The 18,373-nt window shown below is 42.4% G+C and overlaps 1 protein-coding gene across 1 annotated transcript in view; it reads right to left on the bottom strand.

Annotated features, from left to right (window-relative positions):
• Nucleotides 1–4,073: 4,073 nt before the first annotated feature.
• Nucleotides 4,074–18,373, bottom strand: part of LOC100540299 (transient receptor potential cation channel subfamily V member 2) — a 28,287-nt gene continuing 13,987 nt past the window's right edge. The window contains exons 5-20 of the mRNA XM_010722085.4: nt 15,911–16,165; nt 13,897–14,193; nt 13,112–13,245; nt 12,706–12,858; nt 12,123–12,263; nt 11,667–11,965; nt 11,245–11,421; nt 10,769–10,927; nt 10,546–10,641; nt 9,942–10,012; nt 9,087–9,252; nt 8,546–8,612; nt 8,153–8,460; nt 7,637–7,755; nt 6,771–6,865; nt 4,074–5,975 (exon numbers count right to left, since the gene is read on the bottom strand). Of these exons, the coding sequence (XP_010720387.1) occupies nt 5,845–5,975; nt 6,771–6,865; nt 7,637–7,755; nt 8,153–8,460; nt 8,546–8,612; nt 9,087–9,252; nt 9,942–10,012; nt 10,546–10,641; nt 10,769–10,927; nt 11,245–11,421; nt 11,667–11,965; nt 12,123–12,263; nt 12,706–12,858; nt 13,112–13,245; nt 13,897–14,138 (2,358 nt within the window). The 5' untranslated portion in view covers nt 14,139–14,193; nt 15,911–16,165 and the 3' untranslated portion in view covers nt 4,074–5,844. The remainder of the gene's footprint in view (nt 5,976–6,770; nt 6,866–7,636; nt 7,756–8,152; nt 8,461–8,545; nt 8,613–9,086; nt 9,253–9,941; nt 10,013–10,545; nt 10,642–10,768; nt 10,928–11,244; nt 11,422–11,666; nt 11,966–12,122; nt 12,264–12,705; nt 12,859–13,111; nt 13,246–13,896; nt 14,194–15,910; nt 16,166–18,373) is intronic.

The following is an 18,373-nucleotide window of genomic DNA, read 5'->3' as shown; positions in this document are numbered from 1 at the left end:
GCCTCCTGGTGAAAGTACAAAAGCAAGCTGTGCTTCCCCTGATGAGGCCCCGTGCCATCAGGTCAGCCAGAGCTTCAGCCCTGCGTTGAGGGAAAGAATGAGGCTGGAGGGATCACCAGGCTGAAGATGTTGGCCTCCAAGTTGGTAACAGCCTGATGACTCCATACATTTACAAAAGCTTCCAGCAAAATTCCTTCAAAGCAAAACAAAAACAGAGCTCCAGATATGTTGGACCAAGTTCCCTGGAACATTCAGCTGTCTTTGAAGTAAGTGGCAATTTCCAAGCAGCAGCAAGGAGAAAAAATGATCACCATGGGGCTAATCTCCCTCATGAATATTCCTGTGCTCATGTGGAATTTGGTCTGGGAACAAAAGACTCCTCAACTCTGCACCAAGTTCTGCTGCTGTCATGCTGCAAAGCCAAGGTATTTAAACTTCTGGCTCACTGGGATTTCCAACATAGATGACTCAGTTTTTAGCACTTCAGTTGTTGCAATTAAGTGTGCTGCACTTAAACCGAGGGTGAAAAAGAAGCGTGTTTCAGATTAACTAACTATACCAGCAAATTATTTGTGGAGCACATATGCACACACCCTCAGCACAGATCTGTTAGATAAGTTCCAAGGACTTGAGGCCCACCAGCTCAGGCAGCTGCACTCCTCTGCACTGAAACTCTCAGAACTACCAAATGCTAAAAATGCTGCCATAAGGAAGAGTGACTGAAACAGTTACTGAAGCACGTGAAGACAGCTGCCTCCACCCATCACTCCATCTTTATTTCCCACAAGCCAAGTTGAGAAAGGTCAAGATCTGAAAAAGCATTACAAAGTTCTGTGGACATCTCTGTTAAGAATGTGTGTGTTTACAAAGCTGGGACAAGCATGAGAAGAGAGGCATTAGCAGAGATAAAACACCATCATCTAACATGTAAAAGTCAAATGCAAATAAGGAAAATAGCAGAGCAAAAACCCTGATATTAAATCTAAAATAGTAAAGCAAGTTCCGGAGAACTTTGATAGACATCTCAATAAAATGCTAAGATTGATAACATTTTTTCCCTGACACACTGGAAGCACAAAGCTTGCCAGAAAGTCTGTTAGGCTGATCAGGGCATGCAGTGAATCCTTAACCAGTGTTCCTTTTGGACAGATGGAGTGGATACATGCAGCATTGAGTCTTTTGAAAAAGAGAGCAGACAAACAGAAAAGTCCACCTCCTCTCCACTCTCACCTACTACAAATAAATAAAAGGATAATAAGCAAATAAAAGGACAAACATGGCTTTGTGTTTGTATTTCAGAGTGGGAATTCACCTAGCAGCTGCTTTTCTCCCGCTAAGGATGAGCACTACAAAACCTTCCCCAACTAAACATGAATTTCTGTGAACTGCAGAAATCTACAATGCAAGTGAAGGACTTTCATTCCACTTAAGCCCCAAACACCCTGAACATTCTACACCATAATCATGTTATTGGCCTACTTTATGGGACTGATGCAAATCTCCTGAAATTACTTTGTTTCCAGACTAAGAACTTTTATTATCTAATAAAGAACTTTAAAGACTTTGGGAAAATAAATACAGAGACGAGACTCACTCACAAGGTAGAGCAGGTGCAAGAGGGACATCAGTGCTCCCAGTTTTGAGATGAAGGAGGACCAGAGATGCCAGGCAGAAGCAGTTCTCTTCCTCTGCTGACTTTCCAGCTCTGCACATCTCATTGCTCACAGAGATGGTGACTCCACTGTAGATTTCCTAGCTGAGGTGTTGAGGTGGACACTAGTGGCATTTCAATAAAACTGCAGATGCAAAGAGCTACTGAAAGGCAAACTTACGTTACAAAGAGGTACACTTGGGCTTTTACTGACCTCATCTCTCTGTATCATTGACCCCCATTTGGTGCAGAGCAGCCCCCAGTTACCCCCAGACAGTTCACATTGTGTAACAAGTGCTACTTGTATGCAGGTACAAGTGATAAGTGAGGTGAATGAGCAAACACTGAGCAATCAGAGAAGTTAACTGTGTAGAAAATTATTTGGGAATGTGGAGACTGGGGAAGGGAAGAAGAACCAACAGAGAGACATGGAGCTCTTAGCCCAGTGTACATTTTCTGAGCACCCTTTAGCCAAGAGCACAACAGGTCACATATATACTCCTAGCTGCCTCCCGCTCCCCTCCTCTACGGATTCTCTGTGTTTACAACGTTTGACAACCATCAGAGCCTGACCGTCCTGAAAGGCTGCAATGCTCTGTATCTCACATATCAGAACTGAAAAAAAATCACATCAGAACCAGAAATAAAGCAAACAGTCTCTGGGCTCAGATTGCAATGACAGCAGCAGTGGTGAGGCAGCACAGCCACACACCCTTCTGATTCACTGCTGCTGAAGCAGCCAGGAAGTGGTGAAGGGGAACAGTTTTCTTTAAAAGGTTGCCTTTCTTTTTAACCCCAGAGGAATAAATTACATATATAGATTTTAAAATACAGTGAAGAAGAACAAACCTAATCACTAATCACAGGAACAGTCCAGCTGACAAATCCACCAGCCTCCTCGCTTTGGAAATAACTCTTTGCAGCTCACGTAGCTGCTATATAAAGCATCTGTTCTTTGTCCGAGCCCTTTTGCTTGTCACATTTCAAAGACTCCTTTAACCAGCTAACGAGGCAATGGAAAATATGCTCAGATGCACATGGGGTCATGAAGAGAGAAGGAATCAGCCGGGACGCAGATACATACACCTCCTTATATTGGCTTCAGCCTCAGAGCATGCTTTGAAAAAAATAACAGGGAAAAGAACAGCAATAAAATGTGCAGTCTGGGGAGTAAGAGAAACCTGCTTCAACCTCTACACCTTAGGAACCATACAAACTGGGCATGAAGCTTATTGTGAGAAAATGACGCTGATAAGCAGTGAGAAGGATTACTCTGCAGTGGGAAACATTTGAAGCCTGGTATAGATGCCACAAAAAGCAATGACCTGGCAAAGTGTGATGGAGGAGATGCAGTTTGGGAGCTATACAGTCTGCATTCACCTCCTATTCCAGCCAGGGACCAGGCAACCTTGACCAAATACACAGGAGAGGATCTGAGCACCCACAAACCTACATGGAAGATAATGAGAGCTGCTGGTGTCTTCTCTCCATGGCATGGATGGGCCTTCAGGGTCTTTTGGTTCAGAGTAGACAGAGGAGAGAAACTGTAGCTGTTCATTCACTGGGGTTTGAGAATATTTTCCATTTTTTTCTGAGATGAGAACATTGCCAAGCCTCTCACTTAGCACACGGATGGATTTCAGATGCAGGATCAATGCAGGTGGATAAGAAAACACAAGGAGCAGAAGGGAGACGGTACTTCACCATTCAATAATTTCTTGTGCAAAGGACTGGAGAGTTCTGTGACAAAACATTATGCTCTCTTAAGAGTTGTTTCCAAAATTCTGTTGGGCCATCAAAGCCGTGAACCACCTTCTAAGTCCTTCCTCTGGAAGGGACAGCAGACATCTCTCAAAGCAAATCCCAGACAGCCTTCCTGTTTGCTACATGACCAAAATGCAAAGTGGCTCAGTTGGTGAAACCAAAGAGGAGCCTTGTGCATTGCACTGACTGAGGACACAAAAAAATGGAAGGTTACTGATGTTAACCTCAACAGTACAGTACTGACTCACCTCAGCTTTATAGAAGGGACCCCACTGCTGAAAAGTAACTCCACAAAAATCTCCTTTCACCCACGATCAAAAAAACCTGCGCACATCAGTTTGGGAATTGCTAAACCTTCTGAGCAACTCGATGTAGTGGTTTGCTGCATCTGTCTGTCTATTGTCCATCATTCTTCATTTGTGAGTTTTAGAGGGCTGGGGCTGTGTTCTGTGCAGTGACTGTGAAACACAAGGAGTATCACAGTCCTGTTCCACAATGAACACTAAATTTTTTTTGGAAAAAATTTAATGCAGATCAAAATATTAACACTACAAACTAAAATAAAGTGATTTAAAGATAAACAGGTTCAAGAAGCAGGTTACCTTGAAAGCAAGCTGTCACAGCCCACACCTATCAAAACCACTACCATCAAGCACAATTTTTCTTTTGTTGTTTATTAAGACTTCAGGAACAGATAGCATATCTGATTCTGCACTTCTTGAGAATCTCAAAGTGTCCCTGTTTCAGCAAAGCACCATGCACAGCAATAGATTACCATGTCAGATGATCCCTTTGTGCAATATGAGCACTTTGCCAAATCTTGGGAACACTTAGGACAAAGCCATAGATGGAAAAAGCAGCTGAAGGTTTTACAAAGCAAGAAAACATCAGAAGCTGGAGTGAGAAAAGTTAGTTACAATTCAGATACCCAACATAGTGAAGATGCAGAGGGAATCATCCAGCACAGGAGAATCTATTTGATTTGAGCAGGTTATAAAAGTAGTACTTCTGCTGCCAGGCACATAGATGTAAATAAGCAACAAGATTAAAATGATTGTATTCAAAAGACAAGTCTTCTAGATTCACTTGCTCAAAGTGGAAACAAGAGATAAGAGATCTTGAGTTGCACAGTTTATCTTACTGAAAGAAAGGTACCACCACCATTTGTAGACTGCAGCTTGTTCAGGTTTTTCACTAATCTTTCCTTCTATGAAAGATGTTTCCAATGCAGCAGCCTGTTACAGTTTCAGACGTGGCTAAGAAGAGGTCATGAAAAACAGGAGATAACTTGCATGGCAACGAGGTCAGCACAGTACTGGGTGAAATGTAATCAGAAATTTGATTACACCTTGGAGTCCACACTGATTGCATCTTCAACTTCTTTTTGAGAGAGGTTGATGTTCTGAAAATACATCCAAGAATCAACACTTTCAATTAAGTAAACTTGCTATATTTATAGTTTGCAGAATAGTACATTATTATTTTTAAATGTAGGCTAAAAGTGAGATAGCTCATTTTTTCCTCCTCTTCAGAGCTTAAGACATTTCCCACCCTGAGGCAGTGTGCACAATACAAAGAAGCAATGAGGTTCTCGTAGTCAATTACAGAAAGATAAGAAGCTCACCAAGACTGACAGGAAACGACCACATGAAGCATTTTGGACCATCTATCTCTCAGAAGCGATGTGTAAAATTCTGCTGCTGCTTTCTACTGAAACAATGCAATCTCTAAAAGACAGATGCTTCAGAAATTCACCTAGTGAAGTTACAGTTCCAGAAAACTCACATCACTTTTGTGCTCTTAAGCAAATGTGCACACTGTGCAAATGATTTCATTACTATAGTATAAAATGGGAATTCTGGTGTGATCCCAGCACTTCAGGTACTGAGACAAAGACTTAGCATGGCTCACAATGACTGAAACCTGAATATTTGTCCACTCACATCTCACAACAGCAGTGTTTTACACAGAAGCCAGTTCCATCATTAACAATTTTTTATGCCTCTAAAATACTCTTTATTCCAAAGCTCTTCAGTGCAGGTTGTTGTGTTGTGACAAAAGAATAAGTTAACCCATTCTTAAATAGGTGAACCCCATTCTTTGCTTCTCTTTGACAAACAACATTATTTCTATGCAGCTCAGAAAGCACTGCCTTCTCAAAGCCTACTCCCCATTGCCCCTATGATCTTGCTCTTGCACCTTTAAACATGGTAATAGGAAAGTGTCAGTCAGAAAAGGTTGAGGAAAAAAACGGTTTCTTCAGAGGAAAATTTATAATTAAAGTGCATGAAAACATTTAATGTCACAGGGTGAACCACAGTCATTGATGAAATGCACTTTAACACTGATAATGCCTTCAATTCTTCCAGCTGCTATAGGAAGAACTACTCCTTTGAAGATGGAAGCAAGGTTGCAAACAAGAAAACCCGCTAAAGATTTCTGGTTTGTCCCTTTAGAGGCATCATCTCAGTTGCTGATAGCTGGGGTTGCAGCAGTGACTGCTCCTCTGAAACAGCTGATCTCAGTTGTTTCTGTGGCACCTGTTTCCGTGATCTCATCTCTATAGCAGGAGACATAAAAACAGCAGCCCTTTGTCAGCAGGAAGCTAACAAAGGGATCCAGCTTTTAGAAGAATGCAGGTTTAGGGAAACCCAACATACACCCAATTAAGTATTTCAAGTGCTGAAACCTCCCCATTCCTGCAGTTCTGGCGTCTAGAAAGAGACTATGCTGAAAGAGCAGGAAGCTGTGTAATTCTGATGGAGATTCTGCCCAAGCTGAGCAAAACATTTCTAGAGAAATTAACAGCTCTCCATTCTCCATACAGAGCTGCCTCCCAGGTATAATGAGGGAAGCAAACAGTTAGATCTAAGGCAGAATTTGATGAAGTTATGAGTGTTAGTGCCCTGACTTATGCTGTAAAAGCTTTGATTTTAACACCTGCAGAATGAGTAGGTCTACATTTTAGTTTTTTTATACAAAAAGCAACATGCATTTGGGGTACTGATCTAAGTCAAAGGCAAGAACAGCCCTTGCTCCATTCAGTAGTGCTTCCTGCCTATTGCTCCATTCAGTAGTGCTTCCTGCCTATTGCTCCATTCAGTAGTGCTTCCTGCCTATTTCCAATAGAGATAAATAGGAATGGCCTCTCCTTTCTTCTCGTTATTTATTACTGAACTCCAGTTCTTTATGTACTCAGCTCACAAGTGATGCTGCTACTATTTAGTACTCTGAAACAATTTCTTGAGCAAACCGGCCTAAAATTTCTGTTACCAAAAGACATAACATGCAAACAGTGTGGCTGAGCAGGAAGCCAGAAGGACACAGAAGACATTTCTTCATTATTTGACTTTACCTTCCGGATTTATTTCCAAATCACTGGTGTTTCCAGGCTCTTCCTTGAGAACTCCCACTTCCTTTGCCCAACTTGTCCATTTTATTTCCTCTACTCTGGAGAAACAAAATGCAGGAGACACAGATGCATGAAGCACAGCATTTCATCTAGGTCTCATTGTCCCCTGGCCAATCCCATACTGCTAACACAGACTTAATACTTTGACTGTAGCAACAGTACCCTACAGAGCTTTTTCTTGAGCAAAGACCTTCTGTAGCCTAAGCCCTCTGAGGTAAATACCTATCCCTCTGCATGTGGTATGCTGGCCTATACCACTTGTTCGTTTTAAAATACTCCAGTTCCTCCCAGGGAACATACTTAATACAAAGGAACCTTTTAGATTCCCCTTTCTATGCACGCTTCATTGCACATAAAACCCTGGAGCTACAGAAGTGCTGCTGGCACTTTGTTTCTCTGAGTAAAGTTTACCTGAGCTCTGAGCCCCTCAGTGGGTGGAGAAGTATTGCCTTTTCACACTGCACTCATATTGCATGCTCCTGAGGGAAGGGGACACCAGCCTACACCCCTACCACCACAACCAACTCCAAGCACAGCTACTTGCAGCAGTGAAGAAAGCATTGCTGCAGTCAGCCTGCCACCATAACCACATCCACAGGTGTGGGCTAAACAGCACACGTCTTGGTGACTTGCTCTCAAACTTTCAGCAGTGAAATCACCAGCAAGCGTGCATGTACCAGGAACATGTGGTTGAGACTCTCAGCCAAGTCAGTGTTGAAACTCCTGTGGTGGAGCAGGGTTAGCAGCTTATCTTTCACAGGAATCCATCACTATGCTGGAGTTTAAGGGTAACAGCACATCTGTCTTACCTGAAGCACCACCTCTCATCTTTTTTATTGAGTCCCACTGACATCAAGCAGCCAGATCTCCTCTTTCCTCCTTGGCGCCACAGCCAGGCCTTCTCTATTTCTAGAATAGCTATAGCCCTCTGAAAGAAGAAGTCTATGTCAGGGGAAAAACAGGCCATGCAAAGCCCAGTCCCTCATTTGCATTAAATCTTCCCCCCAGACAGCAAGTACTTTGACTTGAAAAATCACTTCGGAGATCAGCCTCAAAGTGTTCCTCAGCTTAACTGTATCAGACCAGAATTGTAATTCACTCAAGTTACTTGTGCACATGGATCTGAATGGGCTACTAGTCAGGCAAACAACACGAGCTTTAAATACACCTAAAAATGATGTTAGAGTTTATCCCCAGAGTGGTAGATTTGTATAAAAGAAAACTTTACAGTTGAGGTTTAGGACAAAGACAGTATCATGCCTGATGTTATGAAATTCAAGTAGGAATTTGGACCATGATAACTGCTGAGCAGCACTGTGTCTCACCTGCAGCTTCCAAACACTTCTGCTGTAACCAGAAATATCAGTGACAGTCTCACTCATGAGTGCAATCAGCATGTTGAGCAATAGGATGTAAGTGAGGATCACAAAAAGCAGCAGCAGAAGCATGACAAAGTATCTGAATCTGGCATGTTCATGAAAATCCAGGTCACCCATCCCAATGGTGATCTTGAAGAGCTCCAGGGAGACGCTGAGCAGCCCACCATACATAGCATGGCTCCCAGCACTCTCCATCTGAGCAACAGACTTGTTCTGAGAGAGCGAAGGAGCGTCCCCCATCAGCGTAACCAGAGCTACAAGAAAAACAGAATTGGAATCCTCCTCAGAAAAACATTACTTCCTGCAGCCCAGCCTACATGATGCTGATTAAGTCCTTACCTGCAGCAAAACCAAAGAGGAAGATAATATAAACCAAGAGGAAACGCAACAGATCTCTCAGGATAGTCTGAAATAAATCAGGAGGAAGTGTCATTCCTTCTCAAGCAGCTGTTTCCAGATTATTTCAATGCACATAGCTCTTTCTCTTCTATCCTCACTGGGTTTCATACAAGTGGTGATCAGACTCCTTCCCTTCTCATCTCACCTCTGCTTTGTCTTGCCTTTCTAGTCCCAAACTCTCACATGGATCTGGAAACACTTCTCAGTCCAAGCACAGCTTTTCCAGGGAACTTACACTGGCTTTGACTGCTGGTTTTGTCACTTTCTGACCAACAAGTGAATGTCAGCTGCTCTAACTTGCCAGATTCAACTGTACTTCCTTGAAGAAGAAATCTAATCTCCTTCTGCAATTTATTTCAGGTCCATATATCAATTCATTTTATGGTTTTCACGGTCTTGAGAGAATAAAAGTAATTGCAGGAATTCTATCAGCTCCTGACACATAAAAGTTTATCACATAAAATGTCTCCCAAGCACTGACCTTCTGTATCATGACACTGTAAATGCCAATGCGCTGAAAGCCCCGAGTGTAGTACAGCATGTTCACCCATCCCAGGAGCAGGGAGAACACCATCACTGCCACATAGTTTTCTGAACTTGCGCCATACAGGACTGCTGACAACAGCAATGAGAAAGCCTGGATGAAGCTGGAGAGAAGTAGAATGAGTGACACAGTAATTTGCTTCAACAAAAAGGCCCATTTGCAGTTCTGTTTTGCGAGGAAAAGTGAACATGTTTTACCAGGCTACAGAGAGCACACAAAGTGACAGCTATTCAGGCACACAGTTTATATAAGCAAATCCTGTTATAACCAAATGTGCATATTGTTGCAGTTTTGTTATGAACTGGTTAATCTCACAGTATGGAAGCTCTCAACTGCTTGATGCAACTCACGTAACCGACAGAAAACAGAAAAAGAACTGTGACTCACAAATACATGCACACATGCATGCAAACACATGCATCTACACATTTGTCCTCAAAAAATATGAAGTCTCTTTCTTTTTGATCAAATTTGAGCCATGGTGATGACATGATTCAAAACTTGAGCTCTTTTTCTAACGTGCTCTAAACTGTGGAATAACTGAAGATCTGTATTCCATCACAAATCCAAAGACAGGCTCTACCCCACTCAGTCTATCACAACAAAGGGTTATGACAAGATGCAGCAGGTAGGAGAAACAAGCAGGAAAAGGGTGGAAAGAGGAGACAGCGGCAGAGAATCAATCTTTCCTGCTCACCATCTCTCTAGTTATGTTAGGGCAACTTAGCAGCACACAGCAGAGAACCAATTTCACCCGTGCTTTCATTGCGCAAAAAACCTCAAGAGACATACATCAAGATCTCAACACAGCTGTCAGAACACATAGTCTTCAGGGATTGGCGTCTCCTCCGCAGATACAGACTCTAATTGAGAAAAATCAATGGTAGCCATTCATCAGAGCAACAGAACATCCTACAGATCGATTCCTGCCTGGCACAGCCTATTGTACAGGAGAGAGGTTCACTCCATAATCTCCTCCTTGTGCTTTCATTGTCAAGATCCAAATTTTCAGTTAGTCACTCTTCCACAGCTTTATTTGTAAAAGGAAAAGTACAAACAAAGGCTAAATAATGGCTCAGCCTTATGTCCTTATTAATAGTATTAATAGCACTAAATGCTAGAGATGCATTTTAGTACCATAAATCACAAGTCACTCCTAATTAATTACTGTTGTGAGCCTATTCCTCCTCTTGCCCAGGAGCCTGGCCTATACCACTCCTGTCATTACAGGATCACTCTGATACTGTGTTTCAGAGCAGGGTTCTCTCCTGCCATCCACTCATGCACATTCTGACCTCAGAATCAAACAGAACCAAATCTGTTGCCTCCACGTCAGTGACGGTTTTGTTTGCTTGTTTTCATTCTTACAATGAGACTAGACCAGAGAGCCACATACCTGAGCAAAAATTAGGTATACACCTCCAAGCAAAATAATGATCAGCCCAGAGACCCACAGGAAGCCTCCAGCTGTGAACTCCACTGGAAATGAAGGCTGCATGATAAAGACAAAGAAGCAAAATACCAAATATTGACATTGGCAGTTGTGATAAACACCCCAAGCCTTTTAAAACTCAACTCCATTCATTCAGATCTTTTTAGATAAAATAACATTGGCTTACCTTTACCCTTAAGGGCTGATAGTAGGCAATGGCTGTAAAGATGATCATGAATGACAAGTATGAGATAAAACTGAAGTAGAATCTCTTGGAAGCAAATGTTTCCCACTTCTGCTGAAGCAATTTGTTCAGTGGCTCCAAAACCACCATTTTGTACCGATTCTATGAGGAAGGGAGAAAACCCACCATCAACAACAAATGCATCAAAGTATCAACAGAAATGTGAATTCACCAGAGGATTTTCTTTTTCAGGGTTGGAGTTCAGTGGCTGCAATTAGGCTATCCCTAAGGGTTTATAAAGTTAAGGCTGCCAGTATGAAAAACATTAAACATCCCATGGGAAGTTAATTCTGTTTGGCTTCATGAGAAAAACCAAGCAGCTTAGGACAACCTCAGCTTAGGACAACCAAAGGATCAAAACCATCTCAAGGTGGTGCAAAAACTGTTGCTGTCTTTAACTTTTAGTAAAAAGTACTCACTGGTGTGTCACTGCTGTATGCCAGAATCTCCAGCACAGAATTTTCCTCAAAGCTGTCTAGAGAAGACAAGTCATAGAGGGAGACATGGATAGGTCCATAGGTCCATTCAGTGAACTTGCGGGACAGGTGCCTGTACACTGGGTCTTTGATCTCTCTTTGGATGATGTGTTTGAAGATCTGAAGAGAAAAACATCAGAAAAATATGTATGCAATTAAGTTACAAAGTGATCCAAGCATACCCAAATCACTTTCAAATAAACACCTTGCTTTCTGTGTTACACACTGCTGTATCCAAACACGAGACTACATGGTTAAAATCAGGCAAGATACTGCTACATCAGACCCTGCTGTTATGCTGAGGATGTATGGTGCAGTTGTCATTGTTTCCAGCAACCCCAGGAATTCCCTCTATTTGTCTTTACCTCCACTTTTCCTGTCTTGGCAGCAAGTTGCAGGGGATTTAATCCGTCATAATTCACGATCTCCTCCAGTTTCACTGTTGGGTCAGTCTTCACACCTGCCTTCAGGATTTCAACGTATACTGTGCTCACAAACTTGGTGTTTTCTTCAGTGTCATCTGCAATCATCACCAGGGCATGGAGGACTGTGTTTCCCTGTGTATCTTGCTCCTGGAGTCTGGCTTTTTGGTGGGGGTTGTTTAGAAGATATTCTACCACCTCAAACTGGTTGGTACAGGCAGCCAAAGAGAGGGGAAGTTCACCTGAAGAGATTAAGACAGTAGTTGGGAGGGGCAGCAGGAAATTGAAAGAATTGAAAGTGAAGTCATGAACAGAGGGACAAACCCAGCTAGAACTAGTGGCATTGAACACAGTAAGGCATTAAAACAACCCAAAGAAATGTGTTCCACACAGACTCACCGAAATAAAAGCAAACTCCCTCGTTCTTCTTTCTGAAGAATTCACCATGAGCTCTAGCATGGACGTCAGCTCCATTCTCTACTAGAACTTTCACTATGTCCAGGCTCCTTTTCTCTATGGCAATATGGAGTGCTGTCTGGCCTAAGGAAACAGGCAAAAACCCAGAAATCAGTACCAATATCAGAGAGAACAAGCAGAGGACTCTTTGGCAAAGCACTGTTAAAACAGTAAAGGATAACTCAGCTAGCAGAACTCATTCTTTAACAGCTAGGTAGTATTCCTTTTTCACTTTCAGAAATGCTTTATAAACTCTACTACACAGATTCTCTCATATTTGTGGATTTATTAAACACGTATTATTTCTGTTTTATAGAGTAAGGACAAAGTTGCAAAAGGCTGAGGAGGACAGTGCCAGAATCAGAAATCAGAAGTGGAAAGATGAGCAGACTGTTACTGTAATTACACCAGAACTCTGGAAAGGCAGTGCCACATAAACATCAAATCCCCTTCTTTCTCCTGTAGCTGCATTTCTCACGTGTCTGATGGGGAGGTGCACCTGACACAACATCAGCAGAAACCTTACCTCTGTAGTAACAGTCAGAGCATGCCACATTGACAAGCGGCCTGGGATTCTGTGTCTTCTGATCTATTTCCAGCAAAACAGGGATTGTGTCATTCCTTCCATTTTTTAAATTCAGCAGGGCTTTCATTAAGCAAGTCTTCCCAGTCTTTGCATCTAGTAGAAAAAAAAAGCATCAAGAAGATTGTGGATATGTGGCTTGCACATATCTATATTACCTGATTCAGCACACCCAGAACTTAACTGTCAGTGTAGGACCAAACCCAATAATTTTAATGGCCTTTGTATTCTAAGTCTTCAGCAGAGGCAAAAGCCTTAGGAAATGTGCAACTAATGGCACTTCCCTGTCCTACATTAACAAGCATTGCCTCTGCTAACTCAGTTTCTGAAGTACTGAGCAGGAGCCTACCTGTGTATTCAGAATTGGTGAGAAATTTTGAGGTCCTCCTTAAGTACTCAAGTAAGCCATCCAGTGCCTCGGGGCTGCCCCTTGAGACTGCACTGAAGAGCCTGTCTCTGTCAAAGCGATTGGGGTCCTTTTGGCTGCAGAAGAAATGCACAGTGTTAAGAAGTCCTGGAGACTGTAAGACAAGAGCATGCAATAAGCTCTAGTCGGTTGCGTAAGGAAAGAGGAGAGAGGTAAAAAAAAAGTTTGTCTTAAACAAACAAATAAACAAAAAAACTGTATTTTTGAGTCAAAGGAAAAATATAGACAGCTATTTCCCATAATGCTCTTAAGTGATTGCTCTTTCCATCAGCTGGAGCTCTTCCCAGATGCAGCCTGATGTGCAATCCTGGAATGTATCCAGAGCACAGACAAGCCCAAGATAGCTGCAGGATGAGAATCGGTCCCACCGTGTGGTATAAAGCACTACATGAGCTCATTTACATCCCTTCCTGGCAAGAACAGTTCAGATGTATAGAGCTCCTTGCTAAGTTGCTCTTACACTCAACTTGGCTTATTTGGTGCTATTTGGTTCGAATATACCCCAAATAAACTACACACACTGTACCTTCCAAATACGGAGAGGAAGGGCTAACATGTCCCCTTTCTACCTTTATTTACCTCTCACCAGACAGCTGTAATATTTCTGCATTGCCACTTTTAGTTTCAACTTTTGTAAAGTTTATAGGCAGGAGTCAGTACAGACCAGCAGCGATCCTATGCTTGTCAAATAATCAACAATTACTCACTTGCTCACAAGTCCTGGCCGATAGTTCAGATTAATCATGACTTTAGGAGAGTAGTCACTGCTTTCCTTCTGGTAAGGCGACTCCAAGGGCCGGGGCTCTCCCTTCTTTCCATATTGTCCTGATCTTTCTTCCTTTGTACTCGATGCAGGCTTATCTTCCTGGATACTGTCATCTGTTTCTAGCAGTCCTACCAACCTGTTCCTCTGACATGGGCCTGACTGATCATTTGTGAAGTTATCCATTTCTAGCAGAGGTGGCCTTGCAGATCACCAGATGTTCCCCACTGGGAGAAGAAACCTGCAAGGGCATGGGAGAATTAACACAGTTTGTTCGCAAACCTAGAATGTGAGCCATGTGGCACAGACATAGAGGAAATGTTTCCAGGTCCAATGTTCCTATAGTTGACTATGGGTGTCTTGAGAGAAGAGATTCAATAAAATTCTGCACAGTCGGGGGTATTTGAATAAAGGATCAATGTCTTAAACATGGCACACCTAGAAAAGCAGTACAAGAAATACAGACTGCCAGAAGTAGTACAAGAAATACAGACAACACTTCGACGGAACATCTGAACCCCTTCTGTGAGATGATCTCACCTGTTGGCAGCAGCATGGGTTCCTTACATAAAAGGCAAAGAGAATGGATCTTTAGGAGACTATGATCATTGTTCTGGTCTCAGTGCAGCCAATACAAGCCAGTCACTAAATGGCCAAAAGATAAGGTTAACTATAGATTAACTTTTTTGAAACAAAGCAATAAGCTGGTTCATGTTCTCTCATGTTAAGAAAGGCAATGGTTCCATGGGGAAAATATTTGCACAAGTTATGCTCCTCTCATGTATTGTTGCACTGCACTGGGGCAAAATACAAGAGAACTCCCTAATGTTGGCTACCCATATGAATACAGGCTTCCAGCTTCCAGCTCCATAGCACAGGCACATACACATGCTGGTGCCATACGGACACTCATAGTTCACAGAACCTGAACACAGCTCAGCTCTCCCAAAAACAATGCTGGATCCAGATGTGCCGGGCACAGAACCTAAGTATTCATTACAGCTAGCCCACTTGTCTCATTTAGTATTTTTTACCCTTCTGAGAAATCTCTTCATGTTTATCTGGATATATCCCAGATCCACACCCAGTGCAAGCTGTCTGCAGCCAGCACATGATGGAGAGTTGCAGTCTGTGAGGCAGCAAGGAAACTCCACAATTACCAGCCTGAACCAGAGCTTAATAACTGTCCTATTCACATGCACACCCTCCAAATGGTTAACAGATTTTCTCTCCCTTGCTGGAACTAAGCCAGACTCCATAGCCTATACCAGCCAGGAGGTACATGGACACACCATAAGGATTCTGCTTTAGATTAGAATGCAAGGCAGCATAGTTAGCTCTAAGCAGAAAGCAGCTACAGAATATCTTTATGCTGCTCACAGCAGGAAGTCCAAAGGCTGGTTTCATGACAAACCATTACAATTCAGCCATTTGTTTAGTCTGCATTTTTCTGACAAACATTCCTCTGCACGCATGGGATTACGCCCTACAATCCCATTTCAACCTCGTTTTCTCCCCCAGAACACTTACTGGTACATTTGCCAATCCTTCAGAGTGCTATTTGTACGTCCATAATGGTTCGCTTGTTGTTCTGTCTTCCTTTCCCCCCAGTCATTACTCAGTTGCAGTTTCCTTCTCTCCACAGCTTCAAGAAAGTTATTTAGTGACAGCTGTTTACAGACAGAATGTCTGGTTTAAAAGCAAAAGCAAAATGGTCCTTAAAAAATACAATAAAGACCCTAAAATAAATAACTACATCCAAGTCATGTTTTCCTAGGAAACAGGCAGCACTCTCTGTTTGTCAGCTCAGTTTTAACTTTTCATGAACTGAGTTGTCCCCTTCTGCAACTTTACCGAGCTTTTTTGAGTAGTACAGCATAACAAAACAAAACAAAACCATAAAAAAAAAAAAAAAAAAAAAAGCCCTGTTGTCAAAAGAGAAAGAGCACAGCACTTACCCCAAGTTGCTGCAAGCTCCAGCCAAGAACTGATCTCACAGGGAGTCCCAGCTGAGCCTTCAGAAGCCAAATAGCCTCCCCGTAGAAATGATGTCAAATCACATGTGTTAATAAGCATGAAAGCAGCCCACAAATTATTTACATCCATGCATGAGAACTCTTTTCTTCTGCAGAGACCACCACACTCATCTCAGCACTCTGGTGATGGCACGACACTGAACTCCTGGTTGGTGGTGGTCCATGGAAGAATCCAACCTGGGAGAAGAGATAACTGCCTGATTATTTACTCAACAGTATATCTTTTTGCAAAGTGAAGAAGGGCTTGCACAGGAAATGACTAGATAGATTTCTCAGTAAAAGAGAGAGCCAATGAGTGCACTGCTCTTATATGGGAAAGCTGCCTGGCTATTGCAAATTCATCATGCTTAACTCCTTCCTGCACAGGAGACATCTTGTGGCTTCCAACAGCCCACTTAGACCACAGGGGATGATCAAACCCTGGCAATGCCAGAGTCTGTGGTTCAGCTGTGAGGTTTGTCACAAGACACTGCCCAAGAAAAGCATGAAATCAAGAATGCACGAAAACATCTGAAGTCGACTGTTCCTGTGGGAAGTCAGTTCTCACACAATTTCACACACCACCATTACAAGGCAAAGCAGACAAACTAGCCAGAATGTTATAACAAGCAGCAGCTGCTCATCACATGGACAAGAGCCTTAAAAAGCCCACTTCATAACTACTTGTGCCACGGTTACTTAATTTACCACTGGTGCTCAGCTCTTGATGGGCTTGTTCTCCAGAAGGATCAAGTCTTGGAAAGACTATTTCTGGGAACACAGGTGGCCATCCACACAACAGACTGTAGCTGACACCGTGCACATGCACTAGCACTGTTCACTTATCACTCTGAAAACAGGACCCCAGGGACACAGAAGATATCAGACTGCACAAAGTATCTTAGTTTTTTCTCTCCTAACAGAACTGTGGTCAGAGGACACAGCATGGTCATTATTCACAGTAGCAACAATGCAGGACGACATTCAGCACCTTCGATGGCCTTCAAAGCACAAAGCCACTGAAGAGTATTGTCATCCATGCTATGAAAAGTACTGATGGTTTACAAAGCCAAATATATCATCTAGAAATCATCTAGCAAATCTCGTTAATTAACAAAATGATATGTTTTAACCTCTTTTAACCAACAGCTTGACAGCTATGAATTAGTTAACAAGCGCTCCAAAAATGTTGAGAAGGGATGCGTCACATCCTGACATATTGAACTCTGGCTATGGATTTTTTCCAAAGCTACCACAGGCTTACAGAGAACCCAAAGCAATATTCAAGTGACAGGACAGCTGGACAATGTGGGGTTCCCCGGAACATTAATTTACTTGGGTAACAACAGGTGTAGAATCAAGCAGGATAGTTTAGCATAAACTTCCCTCCCCCAGCTTTCATGAGTCAGCCCACCATTCTAACCAGGGAGTGAAATCAGCCTCTACAAAAGTGCATCATAACAGATTTGGTTCTGCTCATCTGGTTTTAATAGTTTACACAGAGGAAGGCAAATGTGCAGTTTGCTGGGAAAGGAATCACTGCCAGCTGGGAGGTCAATGCAGCAAAACAGAAACATGGAGCTGCTGGGAGAACACAAAAACATCGGTATGCATGCACACATGCGCACACACTTTCATAGGGAGGATGCTATGACAAACATTTTTGCATTTCCATTTCGGAGAAGGGAGAAGCAAGGCACAAGAAAACTTCAAACCGCGAAGAGAGAAATTAAACTCTAAGCGAAATGTTAAGTTCAATCAAAGAAAGTATTTCAAAATGAGCATTGCAGCACAAGTATTGATGATATATGCTGTATGAAGAAGCACAGTAATTCACGGCAGAAAAAACAGTGACTCAAATCTGATTAAAGAGAATGCAACAGGAAGCAGAAGGGAGGACAGCTTTCTGAAAAGATGTGAACAAGCATCTCCTCAAGTATGTATTCTCTGATCATACACAGAGTATAGATGAACACACCAATTTTTACCAAATACTGAAAAATACTTCTATAATTAATATCATATTTTCTGTATGCTGTAGACAGAAAAACAAAGTCACTTACTTTTGTCTGTTGTTTAATTACAGCTTTGATCTGTAGCCACTGTAAGGGGCAGCAACTCAAAATCACCCTCACAAAAGAAAGAAGACTGTAAGAGTTGCATGTGGAGAGGAGCATTAAAAGGTTTTCTGGAACAACAGGCGGGTTCATTCAGACCTCATGAAGGTCACAAGGCTAGAAGAGAAGACTGTTACTTTTAAAAGTGCTCTTTCAGACTTGGGGAAATATCGAGTATTTTTGCAATGCCAAATTTTTGTATGACTGCTACACAAAACTCAAACTGCAGGGGTGAATTTCAATTTATTACAATTACGCAGATGGAACCTTACAGTGTTAGAGGGCCAGA

The sequence above is a fragment of the Meleagris gallopavo genome, chromosome 21 (genome assembly GCF_905368555.1).
Source record: "Meleagris gallopavo chromosome 21, MGAL_WU_HG_1.1, whole genome shotgun sequence".
NCBI lineage: Eukaryota > Metazoa > Chordata > Aves > Galliformes > Phasianidae > Meleagris > Meleagris gallopavo.
This window is presented reverse-complemented; position numbering and strand designations above follow the sequence as displayed.